At 44.1% G+C, this 17,981-nt stretch overlaps 2 protein-coding genes across 2 annotated transcripts; both read left to right on the top strand.

Annotated features, from left to right (window-relative positions):
- Positions 1-1,004: 1,004 nt before the first annotated feature.
- Positions 1,005-12,046, top strand: LOC144110361 (uncharacterized). Its single transcript, XM_077643215.1, has 3 exons — positions 1,005-1,055; positions 1,807-2,261; positions 11,973-12,046. Exons 2-3 carry the CDS (start codon positions 1,829-1,831, stop codon positions 11,999-12,001), a joined length of 462 nt encoding a protein of 153 aa, XP_077499341.1. The 5' UTR covers positions 1,005-1,055; positions 1,807-1,828; the 3' UTR covers positions 12,002-12,046.
- Positions 12,047-17,120: 5,074 nt separating this feature from the next.
- Positions 17,121-17,735, top strand: LOC144109676 (uncharacterized). The gene has a single exon (XM_077642478.1). The coding sequence runs from the start codon at positions 17,121-17,123 to the stop codon at positions 17,733-17,735; it is 615 nt and encodes a 204-aa protein (XP_077498604.1).
- Positions 17,736-17,981: the final 246 nt, after the last annotated feature.

Raw genomic sequence — 17,981 nt, 5'->3', positions numbered from 1 at the left:
GTGTACTGCGCGATGTCAGTGCACGTTAAAGAAACCCAGGTAGTCGAAACATCCGGAGTTCTTCACTACGACGTCTCCCATAGCCTTAGTCGCTTTGGGACGTTAAACCCTCAGAAACCTAAACCAAAACACGCCCAGTTCGAAAGTCCAGCCGAAATTTGGACCGCAATATCACCAAAATGTGGCACCGGTCGGCCGAAAATTGACTTAGGCAGAACTGGGCCAAAATTGATATCGAAGTGTTATGGACCACACCGAGTTAAATGGTCGCACACAAATTTGGGCCACGCCACTCCCAAAATTCAGTCATCAGTGCACTGTGGCCTGCAGTTCATGTCCGCTCATTCATTGGTCACTTTTCACTAATAAGGGGTCGTAAATAGTTGGCACTATTTAGTCCATTATTTCCTGCAGTTGAAGTACTGTTAATGTGAATACATATAGATAATTTTGAGTATTTAAGTCATTACTGACTATTCGCTATTTAAAAGGCACTAATTAGTTACTACTGTTTGGTCACTTATTACGTTGAGCTCAAGTACTGTTAATTTGACTACATTTGGAGCAGTTTTGGTAATTTTAGTCACTAATTACGACTCACGATTTGCAATAGGTAATTAGGTGACGCTATTTATTTATTTATTTATTTACTATTTCCGGTTCAGGTACTGTTAATCTCATTACATTCCGGGCATTTTAGCTCTTTTATTCACTAGTTACTTATCACTAATTGGAGGTCGGTAATTAGATATCACTGCTATTTTACTACTTAGTCTCTACTTACTTACTTAGTCACTACTTACTACGTACTTAGGCATTATTTAGTTGATTACATTGAGAGTACTGAACATTCAGAGACCACAAAAATTTGCTCGACTTCGGGAACAGTCTTTTCTTTAGCACAACCTTACTTTCGGTGATACCATTTCAAACTGTCACTTTGCAGTGCCTACACCAACAACTAGGGCGGTCATTAACAACGTTTTGTTTCCTTTTGGCCTTGCAGGACAAGCTACTGGTGGTGCCTTCAAGGGAATGGCGAGTGTCTGAAACCGGTAAGTACTTTTTATCCTTGCGCTCGCTCCGCATTCTCTACGATACACTGATGTACAAAAGCTGAAAGTAGAATTCGTCGCGTTCACGCTGCATAAATGTACGTTGTCAAGAATCCCAAAATCGATAATAGAAAACGATTGGCTAGCCTAAAAAATTTTCCGGTACTCTTTGGCTCCAGCCCTATTTACGACCGAAGCTCCGTCATTATTGCCATTTTTCCTCCGGTGAAGTCAATTTTAAAAGTCGGACAAGATAAATTATTCCACTCCTTATGAGCTCCCTCTGGTGACGAGTATTAGATGCGGTTACCCTGCCTTCTCCTCCATTCCGTTTGTTTGCTCACATTCAGTACTTCTTAGGTTAGGCTCAGCTCGATCTTATAACAGGATGATCGTGGATGGACACGCCGAAATAAGCTAATATGCAGCACACCTTACTGCAAATGTTTATAGCTGGGCTTCGCACTTATTCCATGAGGATTAAATACATTTCATTTTATTTACAACATTATTAGCAGGAGCCCTTCATTATGGCAACCCTCATAAACCAAGTCGCTTTGGGGCGCTAAACCGAAAAAAAAAGAAATTGTCAGCGCAGTTCAAAAACAGAAAGAATTCTGAGGCCAACTTCCATCATCATCATCATAATAATAATAATAATAATCAGGCCTGTTCGCTTATAAACATTGATGCTGTCTAAAATCTCCAGCATTTAATACTAAAGCGTGCTTTGTATTCTGGTAATTTTCAGACGTGCACTTTTTCCGAAGGTGATGGGCAATGCGGACCAAGTTGCCGTTGCTGCGGACCCAGTTGCCCCTGCGACAGGGGTGCGTGCACCTCACTACGAAACAGATGAGATGAGCCAGCAATCTTATCCAGGCAACGGTCAGGGAGGATATTATGAAAGTGCAGCAGGAATGGGAGGTGCTGGAGCTCTAATGGACGGGCTAATGGCGGCAATGCAAAATCTGCAGCTTCCGGCAGGTGCAATTCAACCAGGATCATCATCACCGAACAGTCCATCTCTACGACCTCCAACCCCACCGCCTGGAACCACAAGTGCAAACAAACCTTCCCTTCCACCCAAGCCCGCGGGAAACTTAGTCTCCACCACAGCGTTCGCCACTTCCGCCCAAGCCTGCGGGAAGCGCACAGTCTCGACCACAACGTCTCCCACTTCCTCCCCCACGGCCTTCAAATCCTGTACGTCACCCGTTGAGAAGGCCTCTCTCGGGCTTAAGTCGTCCAGGTCGAGGCTGAATTTATTAGGACGCCATTTCCCTTCAAATAAACGTGTGGCTGATTAGCATTCATGGCCTCCCGTAATTTTCATTTGCTAAGAACACAACACGCTCTAGAGAAAAATTGTTGAGGTAAAGAATTATTGTTCCCCTTTCTGTTACTTTAGTGCATCAAAGCGAGATGTTCAGACGGATCCACCATTTTAAACCATATTCATGCTCACTGGAGGACAGCATCTGCTTAAGGGAAGAGAAGTCTTCCAAATGAAGTGTTGTAGAATAATGGTTTAGTCTTTAACGGCGGGAATTCTGAATTTCAGTGCATCCAGTGTTGTGCTTCTAAAGGAGCAGGTGAAGCATTATTTTTAGCGTGTATATTTAGATTCGTTTATTAGCAGTTCCCTCACCAACTATACAGCCGAGGTCAACTAGTTTGTTTTAATTCGTACTGAACTAGCACTAGTGTTTGCAGGTAAATATTCAGGCTGCGGGGATTTTTCTCTTCCAACCCTTCTGGCTTGCGGTTGGTACCAAATAACAAGCTTGGGGACAATCTACTTCCTTGATGCGCTCAAATTTAGCATGTTTGCACCTTTTTACAGAAAAAAGAACTGTTTAAAAATTCAACCTTAAATTTTGTTCTTCCCCGTAAACATTCCTCTGATGTACCAAAAATACGTTTGTGATGTTCAAGATTCAGGTCAAAATCATGTACGCGTGAAATTTTTATAGAAAATAAAAGATGCATTGAAATAGTTGTTTAGTTGCTGGCAGCCTTGGGGTTAGTACAGGAGAGAATTATTGGCTTTAGTGCTTCTGTGGTGTGTGTTTTAATTTCTTTTTCACCTGTACCAGTGTACCATGGAGGGCACTGTCATACTCTGCAGTATCGCTATCCAGTACACCACAGTTGTCCTGTTGATAAAAGACTATCTCACGCCACAGTGGCGCCACTTGATTTGAGAACTCCGCCAAAAGTGGTAAGCACTTCTAGACCACGCAAGCAATGACTATTCACGCCTCCGAGAGATTCCTTGTGAAGATCTCGATGAGGTAAAATGGATGCTTGAGCGAGGTGGTGTGATGTTTTCTTGGAGAACAGCACGAACTTGGACGAGTACTGTAGGAAGACACATGGACGGGTGCTGACTTGCAATTGGAATTTTATTGCTTGGATCGTGGCAATAAATAGGTAGCCACCAGACAACAGCGTAGACTTAAGAGTAGACTGAAGAGATATAGTAAGAAGCAACGGTCGTCAACGCCACTGTTTAAAGAAATCGAACAGGACCTATAATCAAAAGTGAGCTGCCCCAGGACTAAATATTTTTCGCACACTTTAGCAGAGTTTCTAAAAACTGATCCGCAGTAATTTGGTGGCACTTGAGTAAACACAAAGATGATCTTACTAAAATAAAAGTTAGCGCCACGATTATCACGGACGCAGCCGAAATAGCTGAGAATTTAATCAGTATTTCTGCGAGGTGTTTTCAGAATGAGACGAATATAAAATAAAAGCAGCGGAGGCACCAGAGGATAGCTTTGAAGGAACTCGTGAGGGTGCCCTGGCGATGCTCTTGATACAGGATACCAAAAAATCCGCTGGACCCTATAGTCTTCGGAATGTATTTTTGAGGCGATATGCAGAACAAATAGCAGGTTGCCTCACACACATTTTTGAACTGTCATTAGCAAGCGGAAAAATTCCTTCAGATTGTAAAATAGCACGCGTGGTTCCCGTATATAAAAAAACGTGATCGATAGTCAGTTTAAAATTATCGCCCTGTTTCATAACATGCAGTTGCTGTAAGATGTTGGAGCATATTGTAGCCGGCTACCTACGAAAGTTCCTGAGTGATCATAATCTTTTCTTTGATAATAAGCGCGGGTATAGGCAAGGGTTATCCACAGTTACTCATACTATATTGTCCGTGCACGAATTTGCGCGGGCGCTTGACATGTCAGGGCAAACAGACGTGGTTTTCTTTGATTTCAGCAAGGCCTTAAATATAAATATTTAGGTGTAACACTTTTTTTGGCAATAGTTTTTTTTCTTTATTCTCAGAAACAGTACACAAACTGTTGGTTGGACCCATAGCCTTTACGGCTAGTGAGGGGTCCAAATACAACACAAGCACAATACTACCGCAGACCGTGTAAAATAAAAAACTTCAAGATTAACACACACAATTGATTCCTACATTTCCATGGAAATTAAATAGTGTTTTAAAGATGCTGAAAAGTTATTTTTTTCTTTAACTTCATTCGGGATTTCATTCCACACATGGGCTCCACTGTATTCTAGGAGTCTCCGGCCGTACATATTGTAACAAGGTGGTAAATTAAATAGATTGTTAGTTGCAGCTCTTGTTTGTTTCATTGGTAATCTAAATAAACTAAGTGGCAGGGGGTTGTTAGATTTTATTACATTGTTTACTATTTCAGCTATCTTCAGTTTATATGCCATTGATAGGGGTAAGATACGAAGCTGCTGAAAGAGTGGCCTGCTGGGGTGTGTATTATTTGAATAAGTTATCATACGAATAGCTCGTTTTTGAAGGCGAGAAACAGGATCTAGGTATGTTTTATATGTACCACCCCACGCTTCCAGGCAATAAATTGACTGTGCACAAAGGCGAAATACAGAACGCGTAGAATTGGAAGATCAAAGCAGTCCCTGGCCTTTAGTAAAACATGACAACCATAGGCTAATTTGGAGCAAACATTATTAATTTGTTCTTTCCAGTGCATATCAGAGGCGAACAGGACACCAAGATACTTGTATTGAGGCACCCTCAGCAGAGTCGTGTTGTCGATAGTTACAGATATACGTTCGTAGTTCATGTTCTTCCTGCGCGAGTGAAACACAGTGTACTTTATTTTCTCAGTATTAAGGGTTAACCGATTACTTTTAAACCACTGCGAAACTTCACCAAGCTCTTCATTAATTATGTTTAGGTGCCACTAAATTTTCCCCTGTAAAAAGCAGTGCAGTGTCATCAGCATATATTACAGCTTTCGAATATTTCAGCGTTGATGGAAGGTCATTAATATACAGGGAAAAGAATAGCGGCCCAAGCACGGAGCCCTGAGGCACACCTAGATTAATGCTTTGCGGTAGTGAGGCTAAATTGTTCACGACAACATATTGTTTCCGTCCTGTAAAATAGCTTTTAATTAGATCACGAATTTTCTCTCTTAAACCGTAGGTTTCCAATTTCTGTTGTAGTATTGTGTGATCAACCGTATCGAAAGCTTTTGATATGTCTAAATATACTACTATGGCCAGCTTGTTATTATGCAGTGCAGAATTTATAAGTTGTGAAAGAACAAGAACTGCGGATGACGTTGACCTTTGGGGCCTGAAGCCATGCTGATTATGACATATAATGTTATATTTATTTAGAAAATTTTGTATACGTTTACAAAGACACTTTTCAAAAACTGTATTAATTGCATTTAATACCGATATTGGTCTGTAGTTTCGCGGATCAGATCGCTCACCGCCTTTATAAATAGGTACAACCCTTGCAACCTTCAGCTCGTCAGGATATATTCCGTTTGCCAATGAATGGTTAAATATGTGTAGTAGATGGATCGCTAGTATATCAATGTTGTTTTTGATCAGTCTAACGGGTATTGCATCAGGTCCTGCCGCCTTGCTGGCTGAAAGGCTGCCGACTGCAGTGATTACTTCTTCTATGTCTATGTCAGGCAAAGCAAAACTGTTGTTAACACGTTCCGGCATCTTCGCCGTAGGTGCGTCAGCATGAACTTGCGCGGCAACCGTAGGCCCAATAGAGGTAAAATAGGTATTGAATGATTCTACTGTGTCTTCGTCAACTGTCTCAGGGAGTGTTGCCGTACTGGATCGCAGGCCGATTGCGTTGTTCACTATATCCCAAATTTTTTTTTGTATTTCCATGGACCTGTTTCACCAGTGATGAATAATATTCTTTTTTTCTTTTTCTCATAAGAGATACAGACAAGTTCCTGCAGCGCTTATACTGGGTTAGGTAGTATTCGTTTGATCTCAACTGCTTCCATTTGCGATACCATTTGTCCTTATCTTTTAACACGGCTAATATTTCAGTATTCATCCAAGGACACGTTGGCTGGCTGTATTTATTAGTATTCGGCAGAGAGCTCTGTTCAATGGCATTTTTAAGGATGTCTAAAAAGTTCTTACACTCAGTATTGACGTTTTCATCACATGCCGTAGTGAAGTCGGCTTGTTCTAATGTTTCACGCAGTGCTACATAGTTTATCTTAATACGAATTTTACACTGCGTCAACAGCGCTTGTGGAGGCAGGTCTTTTTCTATTACAAGAAAAATGGGTGAATGGTCGGCTACCACCTCAGCGCAGGTACCGGCCAGCACACCTGGGACAATATTACAGAGGGTGTGATCTATTAGAGTACTTGAAGTACTTGTTACGTGGGTAGGTTCTGTAATAAGGTTACGTAAGGCAAATGATTCGAGAAGGAAAGTGTAGCTGTTCTGTACTCCATGTGATAGATCTAAATTGAAATCGCCCATTATGACAATATTAGAGCGACGCCCATGAAAACATTCTGTTAGAATCATTTCAAACTTCTCAAGGAACTCCGTTATCGATGTGTTTGGTGTCCGATAAACCACACCTACCATCAAACCATCCTGAAGTTTTATGAACAGGGTTTCAATGCAGTCAAAACTAACAGACGCCACTCCCATTAGCTGGTAGGAGACACTATCTCTGACAAACATCCCTACCCCACCTCCCCTTGCTCGTGTATCCCGTGGCTGGGATAAAAATTTATAACCCGGGAAAGAGACTACTTCATCAAGCTTAAGCCACGTTTCACTCACGGCTATTACATCAAAACAGGATTCATACCTTGCCATGTGTAGAATCAAGTTATTTAGGTTACTTCGTATGCTGCGCACGTTACAATGCAAAATTGAAAAGCTTTTATCACGCATCAAATAGTCAACTTGTTGAAACGTACAAGCCATGTCAAAAGAAACAGGAAATATGTCATGCTAAGATCTGAACGAAAAAAAAAGAAAAGTCACACAACGTTGGCCAAGTCACCTTCACTTGTGATGTGCAGAACAGTAGAGTTGTCTGCCCTACGCATCAAAATTTTTCCTTGTGACAACCAAACAAACTTCCAGTTGTGGTCCTTAGCTGCTTTCTTTGCTTTAGATAGTAGTACTTTGTTTTCAACGCACAGGTGCTCATTAACAAACAAGGGTTCTTTCTCTTCAAAACCAAGCAGTCTCGTGTTCAGTTTGGTCTTTTTAGCTGCATTGAGCACTTTATCTCGGATAGACCTTGTGACAAACTTGACCACCACGTTTGGCTTATCCTTATCTTTAGAGCGCACTCGATGCACTACATCAATGTCAGACTCGGCAAGTGCGACACCCAGGCAAGAAGCCACCTTCTGAACAGAGTTTACACGGTCCTCATTCGGAGCAAGCGGAAGTCCCTTGATTTCAAGATTTATGTTCCTGGTGAACTGTTTTAGCTCTAACATCTCTTTTTTTGTCTCTTGCAGTTCATTTCTCAGAAGCTCATTTGTTTTCTGATAATGTTCATTTTGTTTTTTGACTTCCGCAAGCTCCCGACGAAAACCCTCCACATCTGCCTTGAAGTTTTCAAACCCCTCATTCATGAAGTCAATTGACTTAATTGACTAAAGGTAAAATATATGGCACAGATTACTAATATTTCTACAGCTGCATTACGAAAGCTATAGGTTTATAAAAAAAGCTAAAAACTTCACCAGCACATATAAAAAAATTGGTTTACGAAACTTTTGAGCAGTCTTTACTTGAATATGCTTCAGCAGTGTGGGACCCATACACGAAAAAAGACATATTGATCCTTGAAAAAGTCAATAGGAAAGCGGTTAGATTTATATATAAAAAATACAAAAGAGAAGACTCTCCCTCGCAGTTAATGATCTCAAATATCAATCATACACTAGAAAACCGCAGAAAGATTAATAGATTGATATTCTTGTTTAATATTTTAACAGGAAAAATAAACTCAAGCTTCCAGTGTGCATTAAGCGCCCTCTAGTGAGAAGGACACGGGGCGTTCATGAGCATTCACTAACAGTTTTAAATACAGTTTTTTCCCTAGAACAATGCATGATTGAAATTCGCTACCAGCATCTGTTTTTTCATCAAAACATTTTTCTGATGCGTTACATCGTCTATTTTCCGGCTAATATTGTTTATATGTAGGTTTTGTGTCGGTGTGCTCCTAATAATTTATTATTTTCTGGTTTTATTCTTTTGGTATCCGTGTGCCCCTAATATTGTATAACTTTATTCTTTTGGTTATGTAACAAGGTAAATTCATTTAGGCTTGGGTCAAGAAATGGCCTACAGTATTCTGAAATAAATAAATAAAAAGAAACAACACGCACATTCATTCATGACACTGAAGGAGCCAATCACCATGTCACTTGCCTGTGGCTAGAAAGTGTAATTCTTTAGAATCAAATAGCAAGAGGGGCTGCTGTCGCTTCAGCCTCACTGGCCGGAGCGGCTGGCTCTCGGCGTCTACAGCGCAATCGCTTCTGCTTCAGCGGCGGGACCAAATAGGTGCAATATATGCAAAGGGGAGCAAATAGAGGCGACGAGTGCGAGGAGACGTGAATGTTTTTGCATTACTCTAATGCGGGTTGGCGCAGTGACCTCGAGCGTTTGTTTTTGTGGAGAGAGTATGAAGGCAGACGTACAGAGGGAAAAAAAACGCATCAGAACAAGGGCTTCTCTGTCTTTCGGTTTACCACAACTCAGTCCACTGTTCGCCGCCAGGCGCAGGTAGTCTTCTCTTTCTGTCCGGACACATGATCTGCTTACGCCGGCGCCACCTTAATCGACACTGAAGCCCTGAACAGGCCAGTAATAGGGGCCAGTGAAAATACTTTATGGCGCGAAGGACTTAATTTAGTGTGCATCTTAGCACGAAAACAATGATCGTTACAAGTGTTTTATTTGAAATACGTGTCCCAGAGAGGCTGTCTTGTTTCACCTAACTGCGGCCAAAAATCAACAGAGCTTAAGTAAAATTGCAAGTTTTCTTGCCATGCAAAGAGGAATGCGAGTGATTCTAATATTCAGAGAAAATATGTCTACCCGCTCGCTGCGTGGTTCCGAAAATCAGCCTTGAATGCCTTCAATAAAGACCAACGAAACGACCAAACCATAAGCATAACGAGACTTTGTCAGACTAAACCATCGTGAAGCTAACACTTCTCCCTCGGTTTAACCGAAGCTAAACCGCCGTTAATTTTTCTGGCGAACTCCACTGTGGCACGTCTTTCTTCTTCCTTCCTTCCCTTGCGCCACGGTTCCGTGTCCACATGAACTAATCACGCGCACAACCTGGACACATTTCTTATTGTGTAAATAGATTTTATATATTACTTCTCCCCCTAACTTCTCAACCCGTCCCTTCACCTCTTTCATTTAATTCCTCCCTTCTGCCTGCTGTCCTGTATTTCCGCTGCCCCAGCTCTGGTGCTTCAGTATCGAGGGCAGATGCCGGGGCTAGCAATAATCTTTTGCTTCCTCTTTACTATTATTTTAATAAAAACTACAACCACCACCACCACCCACGCCGACATACGTGAGACAATGACTGTGCTATATTCTTTCCTCAAAAACCAATTTTAATTTGCATAACGCCTTACACAGCTAGTCACCACGGTGGCTCGGTGGTTAGCGCGCTCGGCTACTGTGCAGGCGTACCCGGGTTCGAACCCGATCGCAGCAGCAGCGTGTAGATGGAGACAAAACGAAAAAGGCGCCCCTGTGCTGTGAAATGTCAGTGAACGTTGTAGATCTCCGCGTGGTCGAAATTATTACGAAGCCCTCCACTATGACAACTCTTTCTTCCTTTCTTCTTTCACTCGCTCCTTTATTTTTTCCCTAACGGCGCGGTTCGAGTGTCCGCCGAGATACGTGAGACAGTTACTGCTTCATTTCCTTTCCTCAAAAAACAATTTTCATTTCATTCCGCGTTTACAATGATTGTACAACGCGGAAAAGAATTTTTTGGAGTGGTTTTGATGGATTGTCGCGCAGGGTTGATTTGCCTTCTTTTCCTCTCCTTCCCCTCTACATAGGCACGTGTGCACACTGCCTGTAAAAGCGGCACTGAATCTAATAAACACCAGTTGATAGTTTGCGCTCTTTCAGTCTCCCTCGTGCTTTTTCCTGTGTGTGTCTTTTGTGCTCAATTCGTACCTACAACAGTATGCACCAACTCGCCCAACAAGAAGTTCTTCTTAACTTTCTATTAGTTACTCAGAGATCCTTAATGGTACCGCTTTATTGGCTCGCCTTACATGCTTACCCTCAAATCTGCTTGTGACTGTCAATGTATTCAATAACCTTGGCATGTGTACATGTCTTAATAAAATTTTGCCCAGTCACATCACAAATGCCTTAATAAAGAAACAGAAAAAATTCTAAATTATTGCGATTTCCTTGATTTTGCGAAGCACGACAATGAAACAGGAGCAAGAAGTTCGGATTTTTAAGAGCGATAGCTCTTACTACTTGTTTGGCAAAAGCACGTCCGTTAGCAATGAAGGTAAAATTGGTCCAAACAGTTAGCACGTGACTACATTATAGCCCACAGGAACAGTGGGCACGTAGCTCCTGGATAGCGATAATTTCGACCCGTAATATATCTGACAGTATAGCGACCATCTAAGTGGGAGCCCCCCCCCCCCTTCCCTCCCCGGCCCATCATTTGCATGTATTTTTGCGCCACCAGTTTGACGCAGATCGTTCGAAGCGGTGTCAAATGACTTGACATGTTTCTTAGGATAAAACTACCAAATGAGATGAAACCCTAAATATGTGTGGGATTCGCTACGAGAACCTATCTGCCCCGAACCGTTCATTGCGAGGACCTTCAGACGCCCATTACGGCGGAACGGCTTCTCATAGTTGTCAAGGGTTCGACGAAAGCTCGTCTGGTCAGGCATTAGTAGAAGCAAAAGATTACTGTTACTGACCAAGTCAAAGTAATAACAAATTGACGTTTCGGAACCCGTACGGGTTTCTTGTTCACAATGAGGCTAAAATGGCAGTGGTCGAAACTTAAATACCCAGAATATGACGTAATGACTGTATGTACACGGGTGGCATCGTCCCTTCCTTCCGGTTCATAGTATCAGGTGTCGTTTGGATGATTGATGACTGAAGCAAAAGCCGGGCCGTCAGGTTCCGCTCTTTGGAAAAAATTGCGACGTTGTCTCTGGCGATATCATGCGTTTTTTCAAGGGCTGCTCGGCAACTTTCCCGTTTCGCCTATGTAAACGTGGTTACAATCACCGCATGGGATTCGGTAGACAACGCCGGGAAAGCGGTTATCTGGCAGGGGGTCCTTGACATTCACCAGCATACTTCGAAGTTTGCTGGAAGGCACGTGTCCGATGCGCAAGTTATATTTGGCGAAAATACGGGATAAAGCTTCGCTTATACCCCGTACATACGGAATTCCAGCAGTGGCGGTGAAAACCTTACGACTGGAAGAGCTCGGTTGCAAAATATTTTTCTCGATCCTTTTCACAAAATGGTTGGGATAGCCGTTGGACGAAAGTTCTTGGCGTATCATTTGGAGTTCAGCTTGCAAATCTTCCTTTTCTTTGCAGATTCGTGTCGCACGCCTCACCAAGGATGACACAACGGATCTTTTGTGGGCAATCGGGTGATTCGAATTAAAGTCTAAGTACTTTCCTGTGTGCATAGGTTTCCGGTATACTTTGAAGGAGAGTCCATCGCCCTTGCGTTGTACTAATACGTCGAGGAACGGGAGAATGCCTCGTTGCTCATATTCGACCGTGAACTGTAGTCCCTGCTCGAAAGAATTTAATTGTTGCAATAACCGGGAGTCGTCCTGTTTGCGTAGGATGCAAAAACAATCATCTACGTAGCGGTAAAAAAGCTTGGGTTGAGGTGTGAAATTACTGAGGACTTCCGTTTCAAATGCTTCCATTACAATATTTGCGGTCGTTACGGAAATGGAGGCGCCCATGGCAGTGCCGTGTGTCTGTGAGTAAAACTTTGAGCAATATGTAAAATACGTATTGCTGAGGCAGAACCGTAGTAAATTAGAAAGTTCTGGGACGTCAAACGGAGTGCGTTCAGCGAGAGTGGTGTCTCTCTGCAAAAGCTCTTCGCACTTAGAGACGGCCAGGCTGACCGGCACGCTGGTGAACAGTGACGTGACGTCGAAGGACACCATTATATCTTCTTCGTCCAGTTGCACGTTGCGCACCATTTCAACAAAGTCGCAGGAATTGGCCACATGTGTTGCGGTTCTACCGGCCAAGGGGCCTATTACACTGTGCAGGTAATTGGAAAGGCTGTAAAGAGGTGACCTGCTGAAATCCACGATGGGCCGCAAAGGAACGCCTGGTTTGTGGATCTTGGGTAGCCCATAAATAGCAGGCGCGGAGCCGTTTGTGCACAGTAGTTGGTAGAGTAGTTAGCGGAGCATGATATCGCCTGGGACAACGCAGCAATTCTTTCCAAAGAGCGGAACCTGACGGCACGGCATTTGCTTGAGTCATCATTCATCCAGACGACACCTGATACTATGAACCGGAAGGAAGGGACGATGCCACCCGTGTACATACAGTCATTACGTCATATTCTGGGTATTTTGGTTTCGACCACTGCCATTTTAGCCTCATTGTGAACAAGGAACCCGTACGGGTTCCGAAACGTCAATTTGTTATTACTTTGACTTGGTCAGTGACTGTAATCTTTTGCTTTTTCTCATAGTAGGTGGTTCCGGATGGTGTCAAACGACTCGTCTTGTTGTGATGCACAGGTTTATACACTTGAATACTGATATAACGATGAAATTTACCGGCTGTAGCAAAGGTGGCTGTAAAACGCAATTATAGTGCAAATCCATCTGGTGCATGGCACAGTTTAAGTGTCTTAGAAGGGACGTTGCCGGAAAGCCAATATCCGCGGATGTTTAGATTTGGGGTTCTGCACGTTGCTGAGTGCACCAATAAAAAGTTGAAGCTCCTGTAGCTCACGCTCTTAAGTCGAACACTAAGGCAATCTTGGCGGAGCAACTTTTTAGGTTCTCAGAGAACTGTAGGGTACGTATTTCGTACCCCACAATGTATACTGGGTACGTAGCTGGGCAGAACCCAGCCCTTTCCCCAAACCCTCATCCTACCCGAGAGGACTAAAAGGTGGCCTTGATGCTGGCCGGACCTCCAGGCACAGAGGACCTTAATCCAGAGAGTCCGGAAAGCGGCTACTATCAATAGGGTTCTAGACAAACGACTCCACCTTGTATATAAGCAGTTACTTTTAAATTTTTTTTCAGTAAGTAGGTTTCAACAAAGATAAGTCCCCAAACGCCCCTATTTATATATATCGAATAAATGCTGTTCTCCACAGCCGGCGAAGCCGCGGAACGTTAGACGCTCCCAACACGAGTCGCCACAACACAAGAGCCATGACGCTGTCAGAGGGCGTGGATCAATGTCTGTATTCGGTGAGACTACGGGCATGCTATGGTTAAAGAAAGGGTAAGTGCGGCCAAAGAGAGGAGATCATCGCTCCTGTTATTCGTGCCTCGCATGGGTGGCGCTGCCATTCATAGCGCTGTGTGCCGGCGACAGACGCGCGACCCGCCGCGGTGGCTTGGTGGCTAGGACACTCGGCTGTTCCTCCGGAGCACCCGGGTTTGAACCAAACCACGGCAGCCGCATTTCGATGGAGGCGAAACGCTAAGGCGCCCGTGGGGTGTGCAATATCTGTGCACGTTGAATATCTAGTAGTAGTAGTAGTAGTAGTGGTTTATTAAAAAAATAATGAAAGGAAGGAAAAGATTTTTGCTAGCCCCGGCGTCTGCCATCGATACTCTATCACCTGGGCTGGGGCAGCGAAAATAAAAGATAACACGCAGAATGGAGAAATGAAATTAAAGAATTGAAGGGACAAGAAGAGAGGATAGCGGGAGAGGTAATAGTCACAAAAACTGTTTACACAATAAGAAACATGCAGAGGTTTGCGAACGTGATACGTTCATGATGAAGCAAGTTACAGATTAGAAGAGCGAGTTGACGGGCTAGTTGGTATTGCATGACGAAGGAACAGCGCTAAGCACGGGAGAGCAGACAAACATGGAAGCACAAACACGGGCGCTGACTATCAGCTATCCCAAAACTATCAATGATTGATTGATAGTCAGCGCCCGTGTTTGTGCTTCTATGTTTGTCTCCAGTCCCGTACTTAGCGCTGTTACTTCACCAAGTTAAAGATCTCGAGGTGGTCAAAATTTTACCGAAGCCCTCCACTACGACACCTTCTCCTTCCTTTCTTCTCTTATTCTGTCCTTATCCGAGATTTTTCCTTAAAGCGCCCTTACCCGCTTACCCGCCACGGTGGCTCAGTGGTTACGGCGCTCGGCTAATGATCCGGATTTCCCGAGTTCGAACCAGACTGCGGCGGCTGCGTTTTTATGCAGGCAAATCGCTAAGGCGCCCGTGTGCTTTGCGATGTCAGTGCACTTTAAAGATCCCCAGTAGGTCTAAATTATTGCGGAGCCTTCCACTACGGCACCTCTTCCGTTTTTTTTCACTCCCTCCCTTATCCTTTCCCTTACGGTGCGCTTCAGGTGTACGCCGATATATGAGACAGATACTGTGCTATTTTCTTTCCCTAAGAACTAATTACAGCGCGGTTCAGGTGCCCACCAAAATGTGAAACAGATACTAAGCCATTTCCTTTCCCAAAAACCAATTTTATACAGCTCGTTTTGTCGAAAACCTGTCGGCGTCGTAGTTGTAGTTGTGGTCGTAGTCGACACCTGCATTGAAAATATGCCTTTCGGGTGCCTACCGAGATATGTGAGGCAGGTATCATTTCCTTTCCTTAAAACCAATTTTAATTTCATTATCCTACCCTTATGGCGCTGTTCGGGTGTCCACCCAGATATTGGCAACAGGTGTCACTTCCTTTCCTTAAATTGTTCAACAGGCAAGAAGTCGTGCCGAACGGGCGACGACATTATGTCCTGTGGACTCATTGGCAATGCTGGAACCCGCAGTCGCATCCCACTCTTTAAGACGAAGCTGAATCGCCCTCCAATTTTAACGCGACAACGTTAAGGAGCTCGTGTCGCAGAAAAGCCTGTGTCGTCAGTGTCGGCGTCGGCGGGCGTCTTTGGCCGTGAGCAAACAATAGCGCATCTTGGTGGACACCTGAACCGCCGCGTAAGGAAAGGGATTTTAACGTGACAGCGTTAAAGATTGATTGATTGATTGATTGATTGATTGATTGTTTAATTGGTTAAATAATTGATAAAATGATTGATTGATTGGTGGATTGATCGCTCGATCTATTTTTCTTTCCCACGGCGCAATACGGGTGCCCGGCGAGAAATGTGAGAGAGGCGTCATTTCATTTCCTTAAAAGCAATAATTCATTTCATTTTCCTTACCTTACGGCCCGGTTGGGGTGTCCGCCGTGATATGTGAGGCAGGCGTCCTTTCCTTAAATTTTTCAACGGGCCATGCGTCGCGCCGAACGAACGATGGCGTTCCGTGTTCTCCTCAGCAACGATGCGACACGCTTTTTCATCGCACTCTTGAAGACGAAGCTTAAGCCTCCTCCAATTTTTTTAGTTCACCTGGCTTTTTTAACGTCTGCCTTATTGCGGAACCCAGGTGGCAAGGCAACTGAAGGTGCAAAATGTTATGCCGCGAGGATGCTCGATTACTGAAAGGAATGCTGCCATTCTAACCCTCTGCGTGAGTTCGAGGCTGTCAAGAAATGCTGAAATGAAATGAAAATTAGTTTTGGGGGAAAGGTAGGTAGGTAGGTTGGTAGGTAGGTAGGTAGGTACGTAGGTACGTAGGTACGTAGGTACGTAGGTACGCAGGCAGGCAGGCAGGCAGGCAGGCAGGCAGGCAGGCAGGCAGGCAGGCAGGCGCAGGCAGGCAGGCAGGCAGGCAGGCAGGCAGGCAGGCAGGCAGGCAGGCAGGCAGGCATGGTAGGTAAGGTAGGTATGGTAGGTAAGGTAGGTGTGGTAGGTAAGGTAGGTAAGGTAGGTAAGGTAGGTAAGGTAGGTAAGGTAGGTGTGGTAGGTAAGGTAGGTGTGGTAGGTAAGGTAGGTAAGGTAGGTGTGGTAGGTAAGGTAGGTGTGGTAGGTAAGGTAGGTTGGTAGGTAAGGTAGGTGTGGTAGGTAGGCAGGTAGGTAGGTAGGCAGGCAGGTAGGTAGGTAGGTAGGTAGGTAGGTAGGTAGGTAGGTAGGTAGGTAGGTAGGTAGGTAGGTAGGTAGGTAGGTAGGTAGGTAGGTAGGTAGGTAGGTAGGTAGGTAGGTAGGTAGGTAGGTAGGTAGGTAGGTAGGTAGGTAGGTAGGTAGGTAGGTAGGTAGGTAGGTAGGTAGGTAGGTAGGTAGGTAGGTAGGTAGGTAGGTAGGTAGGTAGGTAGGTAGGTAGGTAGGTAGGTAGGTAGGTAGGTAGGTAGGTAGGTAGGTAGGTAGGTAGGTAGGTAGGTAGGTAGGTAGGTAGGTAGGTAGGTAGGTAGATAAATCTCCAGCGGCAGATCCTGACTAAGCGCCGGCGCATTGCATCGACATCCCGGCCTTCAGCTATAAATTGGCGCACCAGCGCCAGACAAGCATCATAACAGCGAGCGATCCAGGAGCGAGCGCATCGAGCAGGGCATAACTGCTTCTGCACTTCTTTGCAGGTGCGTAGCATTGAATTATTCTTATTTAGAAAATTTGCTACTCGCTCGGCGCCTTGATCGCTCGCTGTTGAAAAATGGGTGACAAACCACCTGGTACAATCAAAGATCTGCTGAAGTATGTAAATGATCAGAATGCCGACCTTAGGAAGGAAGTAGAAGAACTGAAGCAAAGCATGACTTTCATGAACGATTCCTTCGAAGCCTTTCGCACGACAGGTGAAGAACTCGAGGCCTTGAAGAAAGAGCACGCAGCCCTAAATCTAGAGAAAGACGAACTAGCACAAACCTTAGCAAAAACGCAGAAGGAACTGATTGAACTAAAGCAATACTCCAGGCTTTCTAACGTGGAAATTAAGGACATCCCGGAGACCGAGGACGAGTCACTGGTAGAAGTGGTCCAGAAAATAGGTGAAAAAATTGGAATGGACGTAGAAACAACCGACATAGACGTAGTACATCGTATTCCCACAAAAGAAAAAACGAAAAAGAACGTCATTGTCAAGTTTGCTTCACGCGCAGCTCGGGACAAATTTTTGCAGTCTGCAAGGAAAAAGAGGCTATCCGCAAATGACATCGGTTTTTCCGAGACCACACCCGTGTACCTGAACGAGCACCTGTGCCCAGAATACAAAGCATTGCTTGGAATGGCAATTGCCCGAAAGAAAGCCAACAACTGGAAGTTCGTCTAGGTCTCTAACTCTAAAATACTGGCAAGGAAAGCAGAAAATTCCACTGTCATACACATAGCCACTCGCGACGACCTGTCTAAGATAGTATAGCCGTTTCCTTTTTTCTAAAGCATTGCGCTTACATAGCGACAAGCATAAAAATGCTGAACAACACAGACAGAATACGTGGAAAAAACATATCTTTACTACACTGCAACATTAGAAGTCTGCATAAAAACTATGACTCACTCGCTGCCTTTCTTTCTC

Source organism: Amblyomma americanum, chromosome 11 (genome assembly GCF_052857255.1).
Source record: "Amblyomma americanum isolate KBUSLIRL-KWMA chromosome 11, ASM5285725v1, whole genome shotgun sequence".
Classification (NCBI taxonomy): Eukaryota; Metazoa; Arthropoda; class Arachnida; order Ixodida; family Ixodidae; genus Amblyomma; species Amblyomma americanum.
This window is presented reverse-complemented; position numbering and strand designations above follow the sequence as displayed.

Excerpts from the sequence above, each read along its gene's own strand:
- LOC144110361 (XM_077643215.1), top strand. The coding sequence starts at position 1,829 with ATGGGCAATGCGGACCAAGTTGCCGTTGCTGCGGACCCAGTTGCCCCT. Across the intron at positions 2,262-11,972 it reads CCCCACGGCCTTCAAATCCT|ATTCGTGTCGCACGCCTCAC; the intron begins GTACGTCACCCG and ends TTTTCTTTGCAG.
- LOC144109676 (XM_077642478.1), top strand. The coding sequence starts at position 17,121 with ATGGGTGACAAACCACCTGGTACAATCAAAGATCTGCTGAAGTATGTA.